The sequence below is a fragment of the Culex quinquefasciatus genome, chromosome 2, assembly GCF_015732765.1.
Source record: "Culex quinquefasciatus strain JHB chromosome 2, VPISU_Cqui_1.0_pri_paternal, whole genome shotgun sequence".
Taxonomy (NCBI): Eukaryota; Metazoa; Arthropoda; class Insecta; order Diptera; family Culicidae; genus Culex; species Culex quinquefasciatus.
Genome location: NC_051862.1, coordinates 18805018 through 18822562, shown reverse-complemented (window position 1 = coordinate 18822562; position 17545 = coordinate 18805018). Strand labels below are relative to the sequence as shown.

Sequence of the window (17545 nt, the reverse complement as noted above, 5' to 3'; positions counted from 1 at the left end):
ATTTATTATTTATAAGAACAATAAAAGTACACCGTAAAGAGACTGCCATTTTGTGCTAGTTGTATAATAATTGTTTGTGAATAATAATATAAACCAATGCTAAATAATACACATAAGTAAAAAAACACTCTTCCGTGTGAGAATCACCTATTGCAATTATCAATACAAAGTTGTACATGCTGCAGAATATCATTATCAAAAAATAAACTCAGAAAAGCATCCGTCAAGCAAACAGTTCATCACAGTAGATTTTCTTCAAATAATCACCTATTAATGTAAACCATACCCGCATCTCATTGTGCAGAACCCATTTCATAGCCCTTAATAAAACAACAGAAAAATAAATAAATATTTGTATAGAAAAATAAACACGATCTAAATCCAGAATCCGGAATCATTCACTCTAATCACGCTTTTGTAGTGTTTGTAAAAATAAATATAAGAAAATAAACATTTCCCCAACTAGTGAGGAGAGCGATTTACCCCATAATTACTCGAATGGAACCCTCAAAAGAAAGAGCATTTTGCATCACAAACTCACAAAGTAAAAATAACCGTACTGTGTATGAGACGTTTGACACCCCGCCCCAAGCAAGATTAGATGTTTGCCCGAAGAAAAAAAAAGTTATGCAAAAAATATTGTACCACGTAAAAACAAAAACAAGAAAATATGCAGCCATATTCCACAATATCCTCATAATTAAGCAGGTGTGTGTGTTTTTTTTTAAATTAAGCTGGTGCGGCAAACATCGTGTCGTTTGTATACAAACAAAAAACCAACCGAACGAAACAGAAATTAAAAAAAAAATCTGTCAGTTTTGAACAAACAAATATTATGAAATAATAAACCTTTGTATCAAATTAAGTGATTGAGTGAGAGTTTTATTTGATCCGAAAATACTTTTTTTTCTCCAGCAAACCATTATCAAAAAAAAAATTAAGAAATTTCCAAAACTTTTGTAAAACTTTTGAGAGCCTCTTGACGCATTTGTTAGCGACTTCGGCAGCCGATCCCTAAGATGGTGTATTCTAGGAGAGATATTCAAGTCAGCGACCTCAAATTAGTTCAAATCGAGGATTAAATCGAATAGGCAGTTTCAAAGAAATAAGCTCTGTTGGTTATCTTACCCATTTGCCCTATTGGACACCATCTTGAATATCTCGGTTCCCTGTGAGAATCAGCCATTTTGCGTCATTACAAGTTTCCATACAAATTTGACAGCTGTCAATACAAAAATGGAACACGCAGAAAAAATATTTTGTAGAATCAGCCTGTACGAGGTTTGATTCAACAAATTACCTGTTAACCTACCTGTTAACACTGCGGGTTTTTGTGGTTACCTTTTGGCTCAGAATTTGCAAAATAGTTCCAGCTGTCAAAATGCTTATGCGCCCTTTTCAAATGTTGCTCTAGAGAAAATGTTCAAGTTTCCGAATTGAGATTTGAGAATACCAAACGAAACGAACGAAACGAAAAAGTGACCAACCACCGGGGGTTGAGTGTAGTTGCTGAGATTTGGCATTTGAAAATTCGACGCCAACATTTCAAAAAGCATCATGTACAAACCATGCGTTTTGAGAAAAACGCATTTGAATGTTGAGCATCCATTTTCAATTCCCATTTTAATATAAAAGCAAAATAAGATTTTCTAATGATAACAAACGATGAAAAACGTTGCTTTTATTGATACTTGATCATCCAAATTCAATAAAACATTATTTCTGAAAATTTATTTGATAAAAACAAACTTCTTTTGAAATCACCAACGTTTATATCACCCTGCTTGCATTTAGGGGGACGCTTTGTTATGATTCGGGTTTCTTCGCCGAATGTACATTAGACTGGCTCGTCGTTATATGGAAAATTTTCAAATTGACCAAATCAACCCAGAACAAAGTTTTTTCGGTCCCTTTTGGGTCCCTGAACAACCTCCCAAAATTTGGAAGCGATTGGTTCAGCCCACACTTTGCGCAAAGCAATTCAATTTTGTATGGGATTTAGTATGGGAAAACCAACCTTTTTGTACTTTGATTTTTATAATTTTCAGGTTTCACTGAATTTTAAAACCAATACCGTAGGAGTGTAGCCCTGATTGTACTCTAAAACTTTCCCGAAGAAAGTATGGTCCTATCTTTCTTCTGAAAAAAGATATAGCGTTTTCAAAAGTTCGATTGGAAAATAACTTAAGAAAATTATATTTTCTGACAACACTGGCAGTACATTTACGTAATATGAGTACGACATTTATTTCTAACTCGTTTCAAGTGCATCCTAGGTAAATGGTGTCTTCTGGAAAGTTGTTGTATATGAACAGGGCTATCTTTTAAAAATATTGACGTACAGGGTGACACCACTACAGGGTGTCAACCCAACCCTAACTCTTTCTGTTGCCCATTTAGAGGATTGGTGTATTCGGCAAAGTTGTTGAGAAAGTTATTTAACGTAACTTTTTATCATTTGGGAAACAAAGTGACACTACTATAGGGTAATGTACTAATGTACATTGCGCTTTGTTCATGTTGCTTTTTTTCCGTCACGAGGTTCATGTAATCTTTTGTTTGACAGGTTGACAGGGCTATATAAACAGAGACTGCTGATGGCAGAGATTTTGTTTATGTTACTTTATTTAAAATCATGATTAAACAGACTTTACTGAAGTTGCTTTTGCTCATTTTTGGTGGAGAGGTAGCTTATTAGGAGTACTTTCAGAATATGCAATAACCCAGAAAGTGTCAAAATGTACATGATGCCTTTTGAAATGTTACCGTCGAATTATATGTTGTTTTATGAACTTTTCATATAAAACATTAAAACTTTAGTAAGCAGCACTACTGAAAAAAACGAAAAGTTGCACAATTGTAGCAAAAATAATTTTTTGAGTGAATTTATAAACACGACGGTAAAACTTTAGGCTCAATGAAAAACAAAAAACACGCAAAAAAATGCAACGAAAACACAAAATATCACGGAAAAGCGTAAACGTGCACTAAATAACGTATACAAACTTATGTTAAAGTAACGGAAAGATTCTTGTTCACTTAATTATATATTCAGCATCCAAGTTTAGTGTTTTTTTAATTTTTCAAGGGCTTTCCAAACTGGCGCTGATTGGCGCCCAAGTAATTTTGTTTTGAATAAACCGATTTTGAATTTTGTTTGAGTTCTACCTATAAAATAAAATGGTGGTTACATTGTTATTATACGGAATTCAATTAGCACATCAACCAATATCACTAGTTTTTAAAAAGCGAGATCTCACAAAAAAAATGAATTCTGATACCTAATCCAGCTGACACTTTTTTGGTGCCTTCGGTATGCCCATGTTCAAATAATTTTCCATACAAATTTGGCAGCTGTCCATACAAAAATGATGCATGAAAATTCAAAAATCTGTATTTTGAAGGAATTTTTTGATCGATTTGGTGCCTTCGGCAAAGTTGTAGGTATGGATATGGACTACACTGGAAAAAAATGGTACAACTTAAAAAATGGTGATTTTTATTTAATTTTTTTGTCACTAAAACTTGATTTGCAAAAAAACAATATTTTTAATTTTTTTGATATGTTTTAGAGGACATCAAATGCCAACTTTTCAGAAATTTCCAGGTTGTGCAAAAAATCTGTGACCGAGTTATGAATTTTGGAATCAATACTGATTTTTTCAAAAAATCGAAATATTGGTCGCAAATTTTTTTATCTTTATTTTTCAATGTAAAATCAAATTTGCATTCAAAAAGTACAGTAGTGAAATTTTGATAAAGTGCATCGTTTTCAAGTTAAGGCCTTTTTTTGGTAACTTTTTTGAAAATAGTCGCCGTTTTTTCTATTTTTTAAATTAGTGCACATGTTTGCCCACTTTTGAAAAAAATATTTATGAATATCTGAGAAAATTCCTTATATTTTGCTTTTATGAACTTTGTTGATACGACACTTAGTTGCTGAGATATTGCCATGCAAGTGTTTAAATTGTTTGTTTTGTGTTTTTTTTCGAAAAGATCGGAAAATTTCACGAATGATTCATATTTTAACATTGTAAATCGTACCATTAGTTGCTGAGATATAGACGTTAGAAAACGGTGGGTTGTTTGGGTGAGACTTGGAAATCATCAATTTTCATGTTTTTAAACCATTGCATGGCAATATCTCAGCAACTAAGGGTCGTATCAACAAAGTTCAAAAAGGCAAAATATAGAGATTTTTCACAGCTTTTCAAAAATATTTTTTTCAAAAGTGGACAAACATGTGCACTAGCGTGGTTCACGTTTCTATGAAAAAGACAAAAGTTGTTATTTTGTCTTGCATCAACCGGAATTTCGTTCTTTTATGTCCCCAGAAGCATTCCTGAAAATTTGAGCCCATTTGGTAAGGTCTAGGAGCTCCAGTTTTAATTTGAAATTTATATGGGATTTTGATTTATTTTCCATGGGAAACTATCTTTTTTTACATTGTATTAGGATTTTTTTTTTATAAATCGATGAAATGACTTGATTCTTATAGTAGGAGATAGGTTTTGAACTGGGGAACAACTTTGTAGAACATACCAACATGCTAGGAAGTGACCCTTTAAAGATACAGATACTTTTAGATGGTGGCCCACACAGTAAAGCCTCTTCAAAAGCCACCATTGTGCACTGATTTAAAAAAATGAAAAACTGCGACTATTTTCAAAACAGTCACCTAAAAATGGATTTAACTTGAAAACATATCAAAACTTCAAAAAAGTACTTTTTGATTGCAAATTTGATTTTACATCGAAAAATAAAGATAAAAAAATTTGCGAACAATATTTCGATTTTTTGATAAAAAATCAGTATTGATTAAAAAACTCATAACTCGGTCACAGATTTTTCGCACAACCTGTAAATTTCTGAAAAATTGGCATTTGATGTCCTCTAAAACATATGTTTTTTTGTAAATCAAGTTTCAGAGACAAAAAGTTAAATAAAAAATTCCCCAAAAATTTTGTACCTTGTGTCATTATTTTTTGTGTAGTCTCTACCCATACCTACAACATTGCCGAAGACACCAAATCGATAAAAAATTCCTTCAAAAGATACAGATTTTTGAATTTTCATACATCGTTTTTGTATGGACAGCTGCCAAATTTGTATAAAAAATTATATGGACAAACTAATGATGCAAAGTGGCTTCTTTGGGCACATTGAAGGCACCAGATAAGTTTCAGTCGGATTCAAAAATACAAAAAATTCAAATTAAAAAAAGACCGATTTCGTAGAGAACTGCTCATTGGCATTTGATGCCTTATAAAACATATGTTTCAAAAATGAAAAAAAAAAATAAAAAGGGTTTTTCGCAGATTAATTTATAGTAACAAAAAGTGAAATTAAAAATCACCAAAAATATTTTTACCGTGTATTATTTTTTTCAGTGTAGTCATTACCCGATCGATAACTACAATTTTGCTCAAGACACCAAATCAATCAAAAAAATTCCTTCAAAAGATACAGATTTTTGAACTTTCATATATCATTTGTGTATGGACAGCTGTCAAATTTAAATTGAAAATTATATGGACAAACTTATGATGCAAAATGGCTTCTTTCAGCTGGATTAAAATAAACAAAAAAAAATGATGAACCGAAATCCAGGAAATTGCTCCTAATTTAAGTTAAATAATTACTTAAATAAGGTATCAGCATTAATTTCATATTAAATTTTGTAAGAATTTGATTTTAATGTTTGTGCCCTTTCAAATATAAGAGTTCAATTTAAGATTTTAGAAAGTAAATATCACTTTTTTCAACTGAAATTGATCAAATTTACACATAAAACCTTTTTGAATTAAATATTTGTTAAGTTTGTAATTTCTATGCAATGATTTCAGAAAATTCGTGAATTTCACGGGGTTTCGCGGAAATTGTGGAATTTCACAAATTTCACGTTCTTTGCGAAATCGTCCAAATTCACCCTACTTTTTAATTTTCATTCTGATTGTTCCTAAAAACTAAGCAAATTTGTTTTGGGTCGTTGTTTCGCAGTTTAAGAAAAATTAAATAAACTTCCAACGTTCTTTTGCAACGTTTGCCTTTGCTGCCGAGTAATTGTTCAATAGTTGTTTTATATAAAATATTTTTTTTTTGTTAAGTAACAGTGTACTAATTTTTCCCGAATTGCCCTTACTTATATCTAAAACTTTGCCGAAGACACCATCAGAAATTCACTACTCAGGATACAAATTCTAGAACATTAGACATCATTTTTATTTGCCCAGAATATGAAACTTTTCTTCAACCCTCTTAGCCAAATATGAGCTAAGTTAAACCACTGATACTCGAGAATGAAGTTTGTATGGGAAAAAATAATAATAATGAAACTCATTTTTAAACGATTTTTTTTTCTGTGGGTGATGTTTCAATTCAAATATTCTCAAAATGAGATTCTCATAGGAAATTCAATACAATTTTGTCAATCGGACCAAAGCTGTAGGGGAGAGTGGGGAGACTTGATCCCCTTTTTTTGTATCGCACATAACTCTGTCAATTTCTCACAAAACTATGATCTTTTTACATGAATTGAAAGCTTAAACATTCAACTATGTTTGGCTGATAAGGGTATTTCATCAGATAAACTCTTCGAATAATGCCAAGCCTTTTTAAAAAAAATATTTTAAACCGGCATTTTCAAAATGTTGGGGGTTATTTGATCCCCCTTTCTTATTCATCCAAACTTTTAATTTTCTATAAGATACAGCAATTTCACATAAAACCTGTACGTTTGTGTTCAAAATATAACAAGTTTAGCATGTAAAATATTTAAAAACTTAAAATTTTCTTTTTTAGACCAAAATTGAGCATGTTTACAAAAGCTGGCAATTTTTGTTTACAAAACTATTGAAAAATGGTTCAAACTGCAGTAAGTTATGTACAACTATACTAAAGGAAACTATGTACGAAAACCCAGCCAAATTATTTAATCTTGAGGCTGATCCCAGTGACTGTAAAAATGCAGGGATTAAGTCTTCCTAAACGCACTTTTTTAAACAATTGATTGTAAAAATAGTATGACGATAAATTTAACGTCAAATGCGTAAGGGTTTTGGAGTTGATATGTTTATCAAACAATTCATGTATAAAAAATATTTTTTTGAATATTTTTTGAGTGTTTTCTGTACTTATCAAAACAAATAAAAAGATCTCTTGGAAGTTTTTTGCAGCACTTCTTAGAAAAATGTGTGTAACTCAATCCAAACATTTTTTAATTTTTTTTCTTTGTTTTCTACAATGAGTTTTAGTCAATTTCGCACAACTTTCTAGTACAAAGCTAATTGTTTTACCCACATGCTGACGAGATACAGGCTTGGGATCAAGTGTCCCCGGGGATCAAGTCTCCCCACTCTCCCCTACATTCAAAAAGTAATTTTTGTTGGAAGTTTTTTTTTTTTGAACTTTTTTTCAACAACTTTTCCCTCGGGTATTAATAATGGGATAATCTTTACAAAATTCGCTCAAAATTGGAACAGACCCTTAAAATAACCCTAAAAGCTGTATTCTGCTGTATTCTGCTTGTGGAGAGCTGTCAAATTTGTATGGAAACATGTAACATTGTCACACAATTTGCTTCTCGCAATGAAAAATAATGACCTTTTTTTAATTTCTTGCCTTGTCTGAAATGAGTATTGGTTCATGAAATAAATAAAAAAGTAATACGATCATCACAATAATAATAATTAAAATTATGTGTTTTGCTATTAAGATGTTATTCCCGTCATCCAGTCTTATATAAAATAAAGTAACGCCAATCGATTTGTAAAAACATATCTTTATTGTAAACTTAGTACACCATTTATCATCTTCTCCGTACTACTACACTAGTTTCTTAATCATATCATAAGTTTACTTCATCTCGTGAATACGTGTACTTTGTGTGAATATCGTAAGCTCCATCTGCTAATGCGTAAGAAGCTGCTTAAAAAGGAATGTAACTTCTAACTTAACAAAACTATTATTTAAAAAAATAATTGTACGGAATTGTGGATGCTTTGTTTCTTTTGGCGATTTGAACATTCTTTTTGACAGATTTTCTTATTTTTGTGATTTGTCTCGCTAGTTATTTGGCGCATTGGTTTTGATTGTTTCACTGATACTGACGATTCTAACGGAACTCTAGTTCTAAAAGTGATGAAGTGCGTTCGAGCCCACTAAACTCTAAAATTCCCATCCAAAAAAAATAAAAGTAATCACCCTAACTCGCGGTCCTCGGCGCACAACCCTAGCACAACTTGGACGACTCACTAACTACTAACCGATGCCAAATCTTCGACATCTGCGGCGAAAGAAAGGTTTATGAAATATTTCCAGCGGTTCGAGCGAACGTATTCGATGTCGGTTACCTTGCTGTGGTACTGGGACTCCTCGCTCGCGTACGCCAACAGGATCGCCGGCAGGGACTGGAGGTACTTCTCCGCCAGGGACGATTCGCTGCGGACGCAGTGCAGCGCGAAGGCACACCGGCGGCCGAGGGCGTCCGCTTCGCCGCACTGGGCGACCTCGCGCTGGGCCAGCGTCGACACGTTGTCGGGCTGAATGGGGAGTAAAGGGACGGATAGTTACAGACAGGAATGGACTTTATAAGAGAAGAATCAGGAATATTTTCTAGGAAGAACAATGCCATTAAAATTTTAGTGTTTAGTTTTTAGTTTTTAATGTTTAGTGTTTAGTGTTTAGTTTTTAGTTTCCTTTTAGCCTTTCTCAGTAAACCTTAACTCAGTAAAAAAATAATCCTTTACAAGAAGTGTATTGACAAATGAAACTCATTTACTTTGTTACCTTCACCAACAAATGTTATTCCATCTAAATGCTGAACAAAACAAAACGTTACACTGAAACAAAATTCAAAACAGTTTCATTAGCTAAACCCCACGAAACTCACCCCCGATCCGCGAATCACACTCTTCATCTTGATCTTGCTGATGTTGAGCGACTTTGAGAGAGCTTTCTGGTACTCGGCAAAGATTCCTTTCTCCACCCGATCACAGAGTTCGCTAAAATATGAAACAAAAAAAATCGCGTCAATACGAAGTCATCCTCAACGCCACGTGTTCTCACGTCCACGACCTTCTCTCATGCCTTCTGAACTCACTTGTGCGCCGCCAGCAGCTCCATGAGCACGTGGATCCGCTCGTTGATGGCATTCCGCTGCAGCTGCACGTACCGGTCCGAGTGCTTGGACACGGCCTGCGCACTGTTGGACATTTCGTCGAACGTCTTCTCGCCGAAAACCTCGCGCACTTCAAGCCCCTGCAGGATCAGATCCACTTCGGCCATGTCCCGGGCCTGCTGCTCCAGCCGGAACGCCTGCTCGTCGAAGATCTTTCGAAGCCGGTGCAGCGAGTGCAGGACCTTCCGCAACCGGTCCCGACTGGCGGCGAGTTTTTCCTGATCTTCCAGCGGTAGATCGACGTCCGTCCGGAGCCGGCTGAACTCGTCGACCTGCTTTTCGAACGCGACCCGCATCCGGAACAGGTGGTCCGGGGTTTTGTCGCTCAGGAAGGTTACCAGCATCGGCGAGCTGCCCAGGACCGGATGCATCGCGATGATGGCCAGCCAAGTTTGGAGACCGCGGCGACGTTCTTCCAGCAGGGAGTCCACCATGAGCTGCTTGGGCGGGAGGCTGGGGATCAAGCTGAGGGGAAATACAATGATTAAAAAAAAGTTTCAAATGATGATTTATTTTTGCTTATTTTTTTAAATCAAAATCAAATTATTCGCTCTACACAGGATGACCACTCAAATCCCATTTTCAAATTCCCGTCTTTTTCCCGACTTTTCAGAAGGCCCAAATAATATGCATTTCTTATCTAAAGAATGATTTCAAACGAAAAAATTTCTAAAAGAAAAGTCAATATTAACCACAAAAAAAATAAATGAATTTAAAAATTATCCAAATATAGGCATTTTTTGTAAATACACAAACTAAACAACAATTTAAAAAAACTTCAAAAATGAAATTTAATTATTATGATTCAGAGTAGAAACACAAACAACTAGTCTTTGAAAAAATATCGAAAGTTCAATACTTGTACGGGAAATCTACCCATTTTAATCCTAATAAGCGGTCGTGTTTGAATGATGCTGGATAATCTAGAGTCTCCCTTGAATTTTACTAAAACCAAGTACACCAACGAGTAGAGCAAGTTTTTGTGAACATTTCTGTTTATTTTCACTTTCACTAAAAGTTATTCTATTTCTTTACCAAGCATTTAACAAAAAAATCCCAAGGGTATTCTAATCGAGGCGAATGCATTGGGCCACGCCCATTTTTCTAATATCGGTTTAATTCTTTTTTCTTCCAACACTCTGTCGAGTGTTGCCATTTGCGCTGACAGTTCAAACGAACACTCACGAAAAGTGGCATTTATAGGGAAAGTTTCCTGGCATCGCTGGCTGTGCTGCTGGTGGTGTTGACGGCCAGCCTTTGTTCTTTTTTGCCTTCGTCTCTCGCTCGGTTTTCTTCAGCCTTCGATTGGAATGCAAAGTGAAAATTGAAACGTCAAACGACTTGGCGCGTTTGTTTTTTTGATGGCGCTTGCTAATTTATTACATTTTTCGGGATTATTCTTCAAGTGAGTGCCTTACTAATGATCAAAAGAACATGTTGCCGGTAGTTGGAAGCAATTTCATATCTTAAGCGCCGTGAAAAAGTAAGCGAAAGTGAAAAGTTAATTTTGGCGATATTCATTAAGCGTTTGAGGGATTCTCGTGTGTGTCACTGTGTGTGCCAACAAAATGATGAGAAGTGGTCTCGCAAAATACAAATTATGATCAAAAGTGCATTAAATGTGATCTTTTTGGCCAGTAAGTGGCATACATTTGAGTGCTTACTCGAGGCGGTGCTGTTGCTGGTAAGTTTATAGCCCAAATAGTATTTTTGGAGCTTTAATCGAGCATCAAACTCTCCATATGAGGAAGATAGGTGATTGATTGGAAAGGGTAGATTTCCCCCAACTTCCTTGTATTTTTTTTAAATTGGCAAAAGTATAGTTTTTGATACATCGTTTCATCTGGAAATGACAAAAGGTCGAAGATAACTGAACTTAAAATTTCGCTCCTATTTTTTTAAACTTCATCATCATTTGAAATCAGAGAATGATAAAAACGCAATTGCTGATATTATTCATTCAAAGGATTTAGAAAAATGTCAAGGAATTTTTTAAAAAAAATGTTTTTCTATGTTCCCTTTTTAATTTTGTAATTTTTGATATAGTTTTTTTTTCAATTTTAATTTATTTAACTGCTTTTTTTTCAATGAGCATTCGGTTTGATATGATCTTATGTTTTACCACTTATTTCAAGCAAAATGTTTGAAGAGATAATTTTTTTAACAGTTTTGCAATAACTCCAACTTTCTTGGATTATTTTTTTTCGCAATTTCAAAATCTTCTTTATATTTTCAAAACGTAAAAAAAAGTTTTTAAATTTTGGATTTTTATTTAAACAATCAAAAATATTTACCAAAAAAACATTGCCAAACTCAGCTTAATAATATTTATTGTAAACGATAAACAATTTTTGGTATAGCTGTTCAAATAATCTGCACAGAAAAAAATATTCCTGTAAATTTACATTATTTATCATGTACCAAAAGGTATCATGATAAATGATGTATATTTACTAGAGCGTCCAATTTCCCGTCCCGGGAAAAAATTTCCCGCGAATTCCCGGGATTTCCCGGAAAAAAATATTTCCCGTTTCCCGGGAAATTTGTAAATTTCCCGGGAATTCCCGAAATACAAGCAGAAGTTTACATTTTCCTACCTTTTTGGCACCAATGTTTTGAAATTAAACAAAAAATAATAATTGGAGAACCTGATTTGATTTTATTTATTTCCATCTACTGTTCATATTGAACTAATCAGCTTGTCTGTAAATTTCATGTCAAGGTTTAATTCAGATAATATTTATTTCTGAAGCATTCATCACTAGGAATATTGTTTGCTTTTATTTTGGACCACAAAACTTACGCTGTTATGGAATGAATATAAACTATTTTATTTTTGACAACCTTTTTAAATGTTTTTTTTTTGTAATATCTTTTGAAAATAAGATATTTACATCTTCTGACCAAGATCAACATTGAGATTTGCTTGACTTTTTTTTTACCTTGAACATGTTGAATGGAAATTGAACTGATATAATAAAATTTAAATAAAAAATTGTGTGAGAAGAATTCGTTTCTAAGTATTCGAGAAATTGCAGATTGAAGTTATAAATTTATGAAGCACGTGAGCTACCAAGGGCGTAAGAGGGTTATATATGAAAAAATATCGTTGAATTTCAACCACTTTTAAATACTCAAAATTATTTTAATATAATTAATTTATTAGACTGAATACCATATAACTAAAATCATATCAAAAAACCATGCAAAACCTTTAAAAACAACTTCATATCATATGAAATTTACTCAAAGAGCGATAGGAATTAGATTTTTAAAGATTATTTATTTATTCACAACTTGATTTTTTTGGTTTTTTTTTTTATTTTAACAAGAGACAAATTTAAAAACAATTTTATGGTTGTGGAGCATAAATTTTCACTATCTAAACACTTTGATTTAAATAAATCCTTCTCAACAAAAATACTAATAATATTTTCTATCATTTGGAACGATTTGAAAGATTTAATAATTAGAAAGTTTATATATTTTCTCAAAGTTGCATGATTTTTAACAAGCAGTCAAGCCATTAGTTGATCCTCACACTCATTTTGACCATTTAAGTTGCTGTTCTATACAATTTCTTTGCAAAAGATTAATCAGAAACAGGATTAGAATAATTTTCGTTAAATTTCAAATTTCCCGGGAATTCCCGGGATTTCCCGGGAAATTTGTTGAAAATTTCCCGTTTCCCGGGAATTTCGTAACCCCGGGAAATTGGACGCTCTAATATTTACATTAGGTTCATTGGAAATTTACATTAGATTCATTGGAAATTTACATTAGTTTTGAAAATTTACATTAGTTTTGGAATTTACATTAGTTCAAATCAACTAATTCTGATTGGCCAATGGGAATGAGAAGCTCGACTTGGATTGCAGTAGGAAAAGGGTGTGGCCTATGTTCTATTTTAAAATAATTGAAGCGGGCAGCAAAAGGAAATTCGGATTTTAAAAAGTTTTCACAGGTAGGGGACGCTTTCTCGTCGACGGTCAAGTGGAATAACGCTGGACTGGAATCGAACGGACGACGGGTTGGATGTTCGGTGTTACTGCTGCTACCCGCTGCCGACTGAGACATCTTCGCATTTTATAAACGAGCGGCTAAAGCATCAACTTGTTCAGGTCGAGGCTCAGGCAGTGGGCAAGCGAAATATGAGAGCGATAGAAAGAGAACCAAATATAACTATTTTTAGTTCGGGTAGTTTTGAAGTCAACGTTTGGCAGAAATACATTGGATATATGATTTACATTAAATAGGAATTTACAGGAAGCCGGACACGGGTAGAAATTCATCAGATTTGAGTTTCCATGCTCAACGTTTCCATTAGATTCATGATTTACATTAGATTTAGATTTACATTGGAGTAATTTCCATGACTTTTTACTCTTTACATCATATTTCAACATTACATTGAGTGAGTTTACATAAGAAACAGTAATTACGTGCTGTGTAAATTCACATATTTTTTTCTGTGTGTATTACTCTACAAAACTTATGTTTTTCTATGTAAACCATGTACAAAATATATTGCTCTAAATAATTTTTTTTAACAAAAAAAAACTCAAGTTGGAATCTGTTTTCAAATATTCAATCTATGTGACAAAATGTAATAGAATCATAACTCTAAGCTGGCCATTAGGCTCTATTTTTATATTAGTTTATCATTAACTTAACCTCTTGTTTGATAAACAAAAAATAATAGAGATCATATGATTCATGAAAAATATTATGAAGATCTGTGTCAAAGACTCCAATATTAATTAAGATTTTGAATGTTTTAAACAGCTTTTCCATGCTCAAATATATTGAAATAGTGAAAAGAACCTTAAATGTTAAGTAAATTCAATTTGAAAATTGCACAGAATATTACAAAATTATTCAAGAGTTAAAAAATAATGTTCAAACAAGTATGCTTAGAATTCCCGAATTTTCCCGACGTTTTGACAAAAAATCATAAATTCCCGACTTTTTCCCGATTTTTTGCGGATTTTGGCCAATTCCCGACTTTTTCCCGACTTTCCCGATTTCCCGACTTGAGTGACCACCCTGAGTCTACATCATTGCCTTGGCGTTCCTTATTGCGAGATTCCTACTCGAAACTAAGTGTCCGAAGGCGTGATTGTTGAGGCAATTGCAAACCTCTTTTTACACCTTAGCTTCCATCCACCCCGGGATTCAAACTGACGACCTTTGGATTGTTAGTCCAACTGCCTACCAATGACTCCACCGAGACAGGACCCAGAGAGACGACTCCTACACCTGAATTGAGCTAACGACCTAACCTCTAGGTTAGATACCGAGACCAACATTTACTTCCCCATCCGACGGAAGGCGTGATCAGACAAATCTCGTCTCGAAAAATGCCACCGAGACCTACTGGGATCGAACCCAGGCCGACTGGGTGAGAGGCAATCACGCTTACCCCTACACCACGGCCAGTGAGAACGTGTGAACGTGGTTAGATGGTAACTATCCTTTGATTTGAAAAAAAAAACATTGTCTTGAAAATCTATTCTGAGCAATGTCAAAAACAGATTAAAACAGTTGTTTCCTCCTTGCGTGTGATTAATGTGCCACCTGCGTGCAAACTTTGTAATCGGTTCAAGCAATTATTAGGTACTAACGTTTAGAAAAACAAAAACAACAACTTTAATGACACATTTGAAACAAAATGAAAGTATTTATTGCAAATATTCTTGATAAAATATTGGATTGATTCTAGATTGAAAATTGCATATTTAGCTCATCAATGATTCAATATCTCCCAACAATACGCTCATTTCCTAGATAATCTATTCTTCGCTGATAAGAAAAACATCCCATTCATAGCACAAACAATACCCAATTCAGACTATATCTAATACTTGTGCTAACACAAAAACACCCGCGACGCGGTGATTCCATCCCTTAGTCCAACAAGTAGCGAAAATGACCTATCCCATTTGTGTATAGAACATAGCGTCGTCAAGTGACCATCGGTTGCCGGCAGGTTGACGGGCAATCAATCAACGGTCGACGCTCTATAGCAGGTGAGAATATTCCAACAACAACTAGAGAAAATCACTAACCTAAACCTTGACAGCAAAACGTGTTAACAGTGTTGTTGGGGACATTGTTGTTGGGTGTAATAATAAAATCGATTTTCCAGCACAGCAATTTTTCAGTTCCGTTAGAAGTCCTAAAAATAGTTGCTCGAAAACCACGTTTTAGACTAGTTTAGAGGAGCAAGTAGCAATATGGCGTGAAACCTGGATTATTCGCAATTCGCAATTCGCAATTTTCAGTGTAAGAACGGGCCTTGACCGATCTTATGCACCAGGTTCCCGACGAACACGCACTGCCCTTACACCTACATCTCACCCTTGCTCTGAGTCAGTACGAGCAGCACGCTAGAACACGCTTTGAGTGTTCGTGCCAGGCATGCACACCTTCTTTTCCGGTTACGCATTTTAACTCGGCCGGGGGTGGTACATTACGTAGGGTTTGATGTAAGTATAAGCGCTTAACCATTTAAAGTGTGCCTAACAAATTTCATTAAAGCAAAAACTGTTTTATTTTTAGTTTGAATTCAAAAACTAATTGTTATTTACTGTGTTTTGTTTTCTACTGAAAGCTTTCCTAGTGTTGAGTCGTGTTTATATGTTGCTATTTCTTTTGTCGCGGTGTTTTGTTACAATTTTTGGTCCTAAGCATGTTATAAAAGTTTACCAAAAATACAATAGTAATATTTGTGTCAATCCTTAAACCATTCCATAAATTGAGTAAGGGCTCAAACCTCACTTGTTTGAAAAAAAGGGTGAAGATTGAAAACAATTGACAGTAAAAGAGAATTTGTTTTATAAAAATCAAGTATCAATAGTAAGAGAATGATGAGCGTATTTTGAACAATAAAAATGAGAAGCTAGATGTATTAGATGTAAAATTAGACAATAGTTAATAAATAGAGATACAAAACAAGCTTAGATTATAGTAATGATAATTTATAGGACAGATAAAGAATTATTCAAATAAATAAATTCGCATATTAAAATCAAAAAAGATTAGGCGAATGATAAATAGACTTGATATTACTAGTACATTAAGGAAAAGTATATTTTTAAGGGAAAAAGAAAAAGAAAAAAAAATATTTTAAGGAAAAAAAAACAAAACAAAGTTTGTTACAGTAGTATCAATTGATAGAAAAGAGTGGAAAAGCTTTGAGAGATAAGAGAATCAAAAGTTAGTAAAATTAAAATCAAATGTTGGATATTAAATAGAAGAATCAGTGAAGAATTGGGAATCAGAAGAGCAAAATAAAAATAGGAGATAGGTGGTAGCTGAGAATGAAGAGAAGAGAAACCCCGTTGTGCGATGTTTCAGGTACATCCACAGCAGTTGACTCAACATACTGCGAATCAAAACAATACCGTCTACAATCACAAATTATTTCCCTTTCCCACATTGTCGCGCCCCTTTCTTTTTGCCGTCTCGACTCTGACCCGCGGTGGTCAAAGGTTTACGATCCGTTTCCACAGGCCACCAGCTAGGTCATCATGAAAACCAAGCCAACGTGGAGGTAAGAAAATAGGACACTCGCAAGGAACCAGAGCTATACTGTTCTGATCAAGATAATTCGGATGATCTAACAGAACTACGGATGTAGTTAGTTACGCTCCTTCCAGGATGTTCCTTACGTGGACGTCAACCGAAGAGCACGCAACAAGGTCAGTGCCATTGCATGCTCTTAGGTATCAATCCTTGGCCTGCAAACCTGGATTATTAAAGTATCAAAATCCAAAAAAATGGGTTTTCCCATACAAATTTCCACAAAACATTGAGTCGTTTTACGCGAAGTGGGGACTAAACCAATCGTTCCCAAACTTTGGGTAGAAAAGTATTGGTTTTCACTAGTTTTGGACAACTTTTTTTTCATATAACCATTTTACACCCCAATGGTTCAATATTAGAATTTAACAAAATGAGTTTATTTTGTCTGCATTTCAATGCACTAACCCATTTTGTTTAAATTAAGACTTATGAGATGTTCTATGGAACACGATTTATAAACTCATGAACTCATGATCAAGGTACTTACCGGTACGGATACTTTTGTACAAGATAACTGTGAAGGGTGACAAAATCTTTGTAACGGCGCTTTACTTCCGTATCGTAGGCTTTTGATTTGATCTGAAATGAAACCGGTTAACAAAAAAAATGTTTATTTCTAAAGTTCGGCTTAAAAATGGACATAACAATTTCAATCAAATTATTGAAAAACTTTTTTATTATTTTTAAAATAAAATAGCTCTAAGAGTGGTTCAACTTTTTGACTTAGCAGTACACATTGAGTCATTTTCCGCTACTTTTGTTCTACAAAAATCTACTTTT

At 34.1% G+C, this 17545-nt stretch overlaps 1 protein-coding gene across 2 annotated transcripts in view; it reads right to left on the bottom strand.

The window, feature by feature from the left end:
- Nucleotides 1–7760: 7760 nt before the first annotated feature.
- Nucleotides 7761–17545, bottom strand: part of LOC6037692 (sorting nexin-8) — a 30607-nt gene continuing 20822 nt past the window's right edge. Inside the window, exons 3-7 of one of the 2 annotated variants that reach the window (XM_038254173.1) lie at nucleotides 17253–17344; nucleotides 9101–9643; nucleotides 8891–9002; nucleotides 8352–8540; nucleotides 7761–8284 (exon numbers count right to left, since the gene is read on the bottom strand). In XM_038254173.1, the coding sequence (XP_038110101.1) occupies nucleotides 8231–8284; nucleotides 8352–8540; nucleotides 8891–9002; nucleotides 9101–9643; nucleotides 17253–17344 (990 nt within the window). In that variant the 3' untranslated portion in view covers nucleotides 7761–8230. Of the gene's footprint in view, nucleotides 8541–8890; nucleotides 9003–9100; nucleotides 9644–17252; nucleotides 17345–17545 lie in introns of both variants that reach the window. The other variant, XM_038254172.1, reaches the window with a different exon arrangement.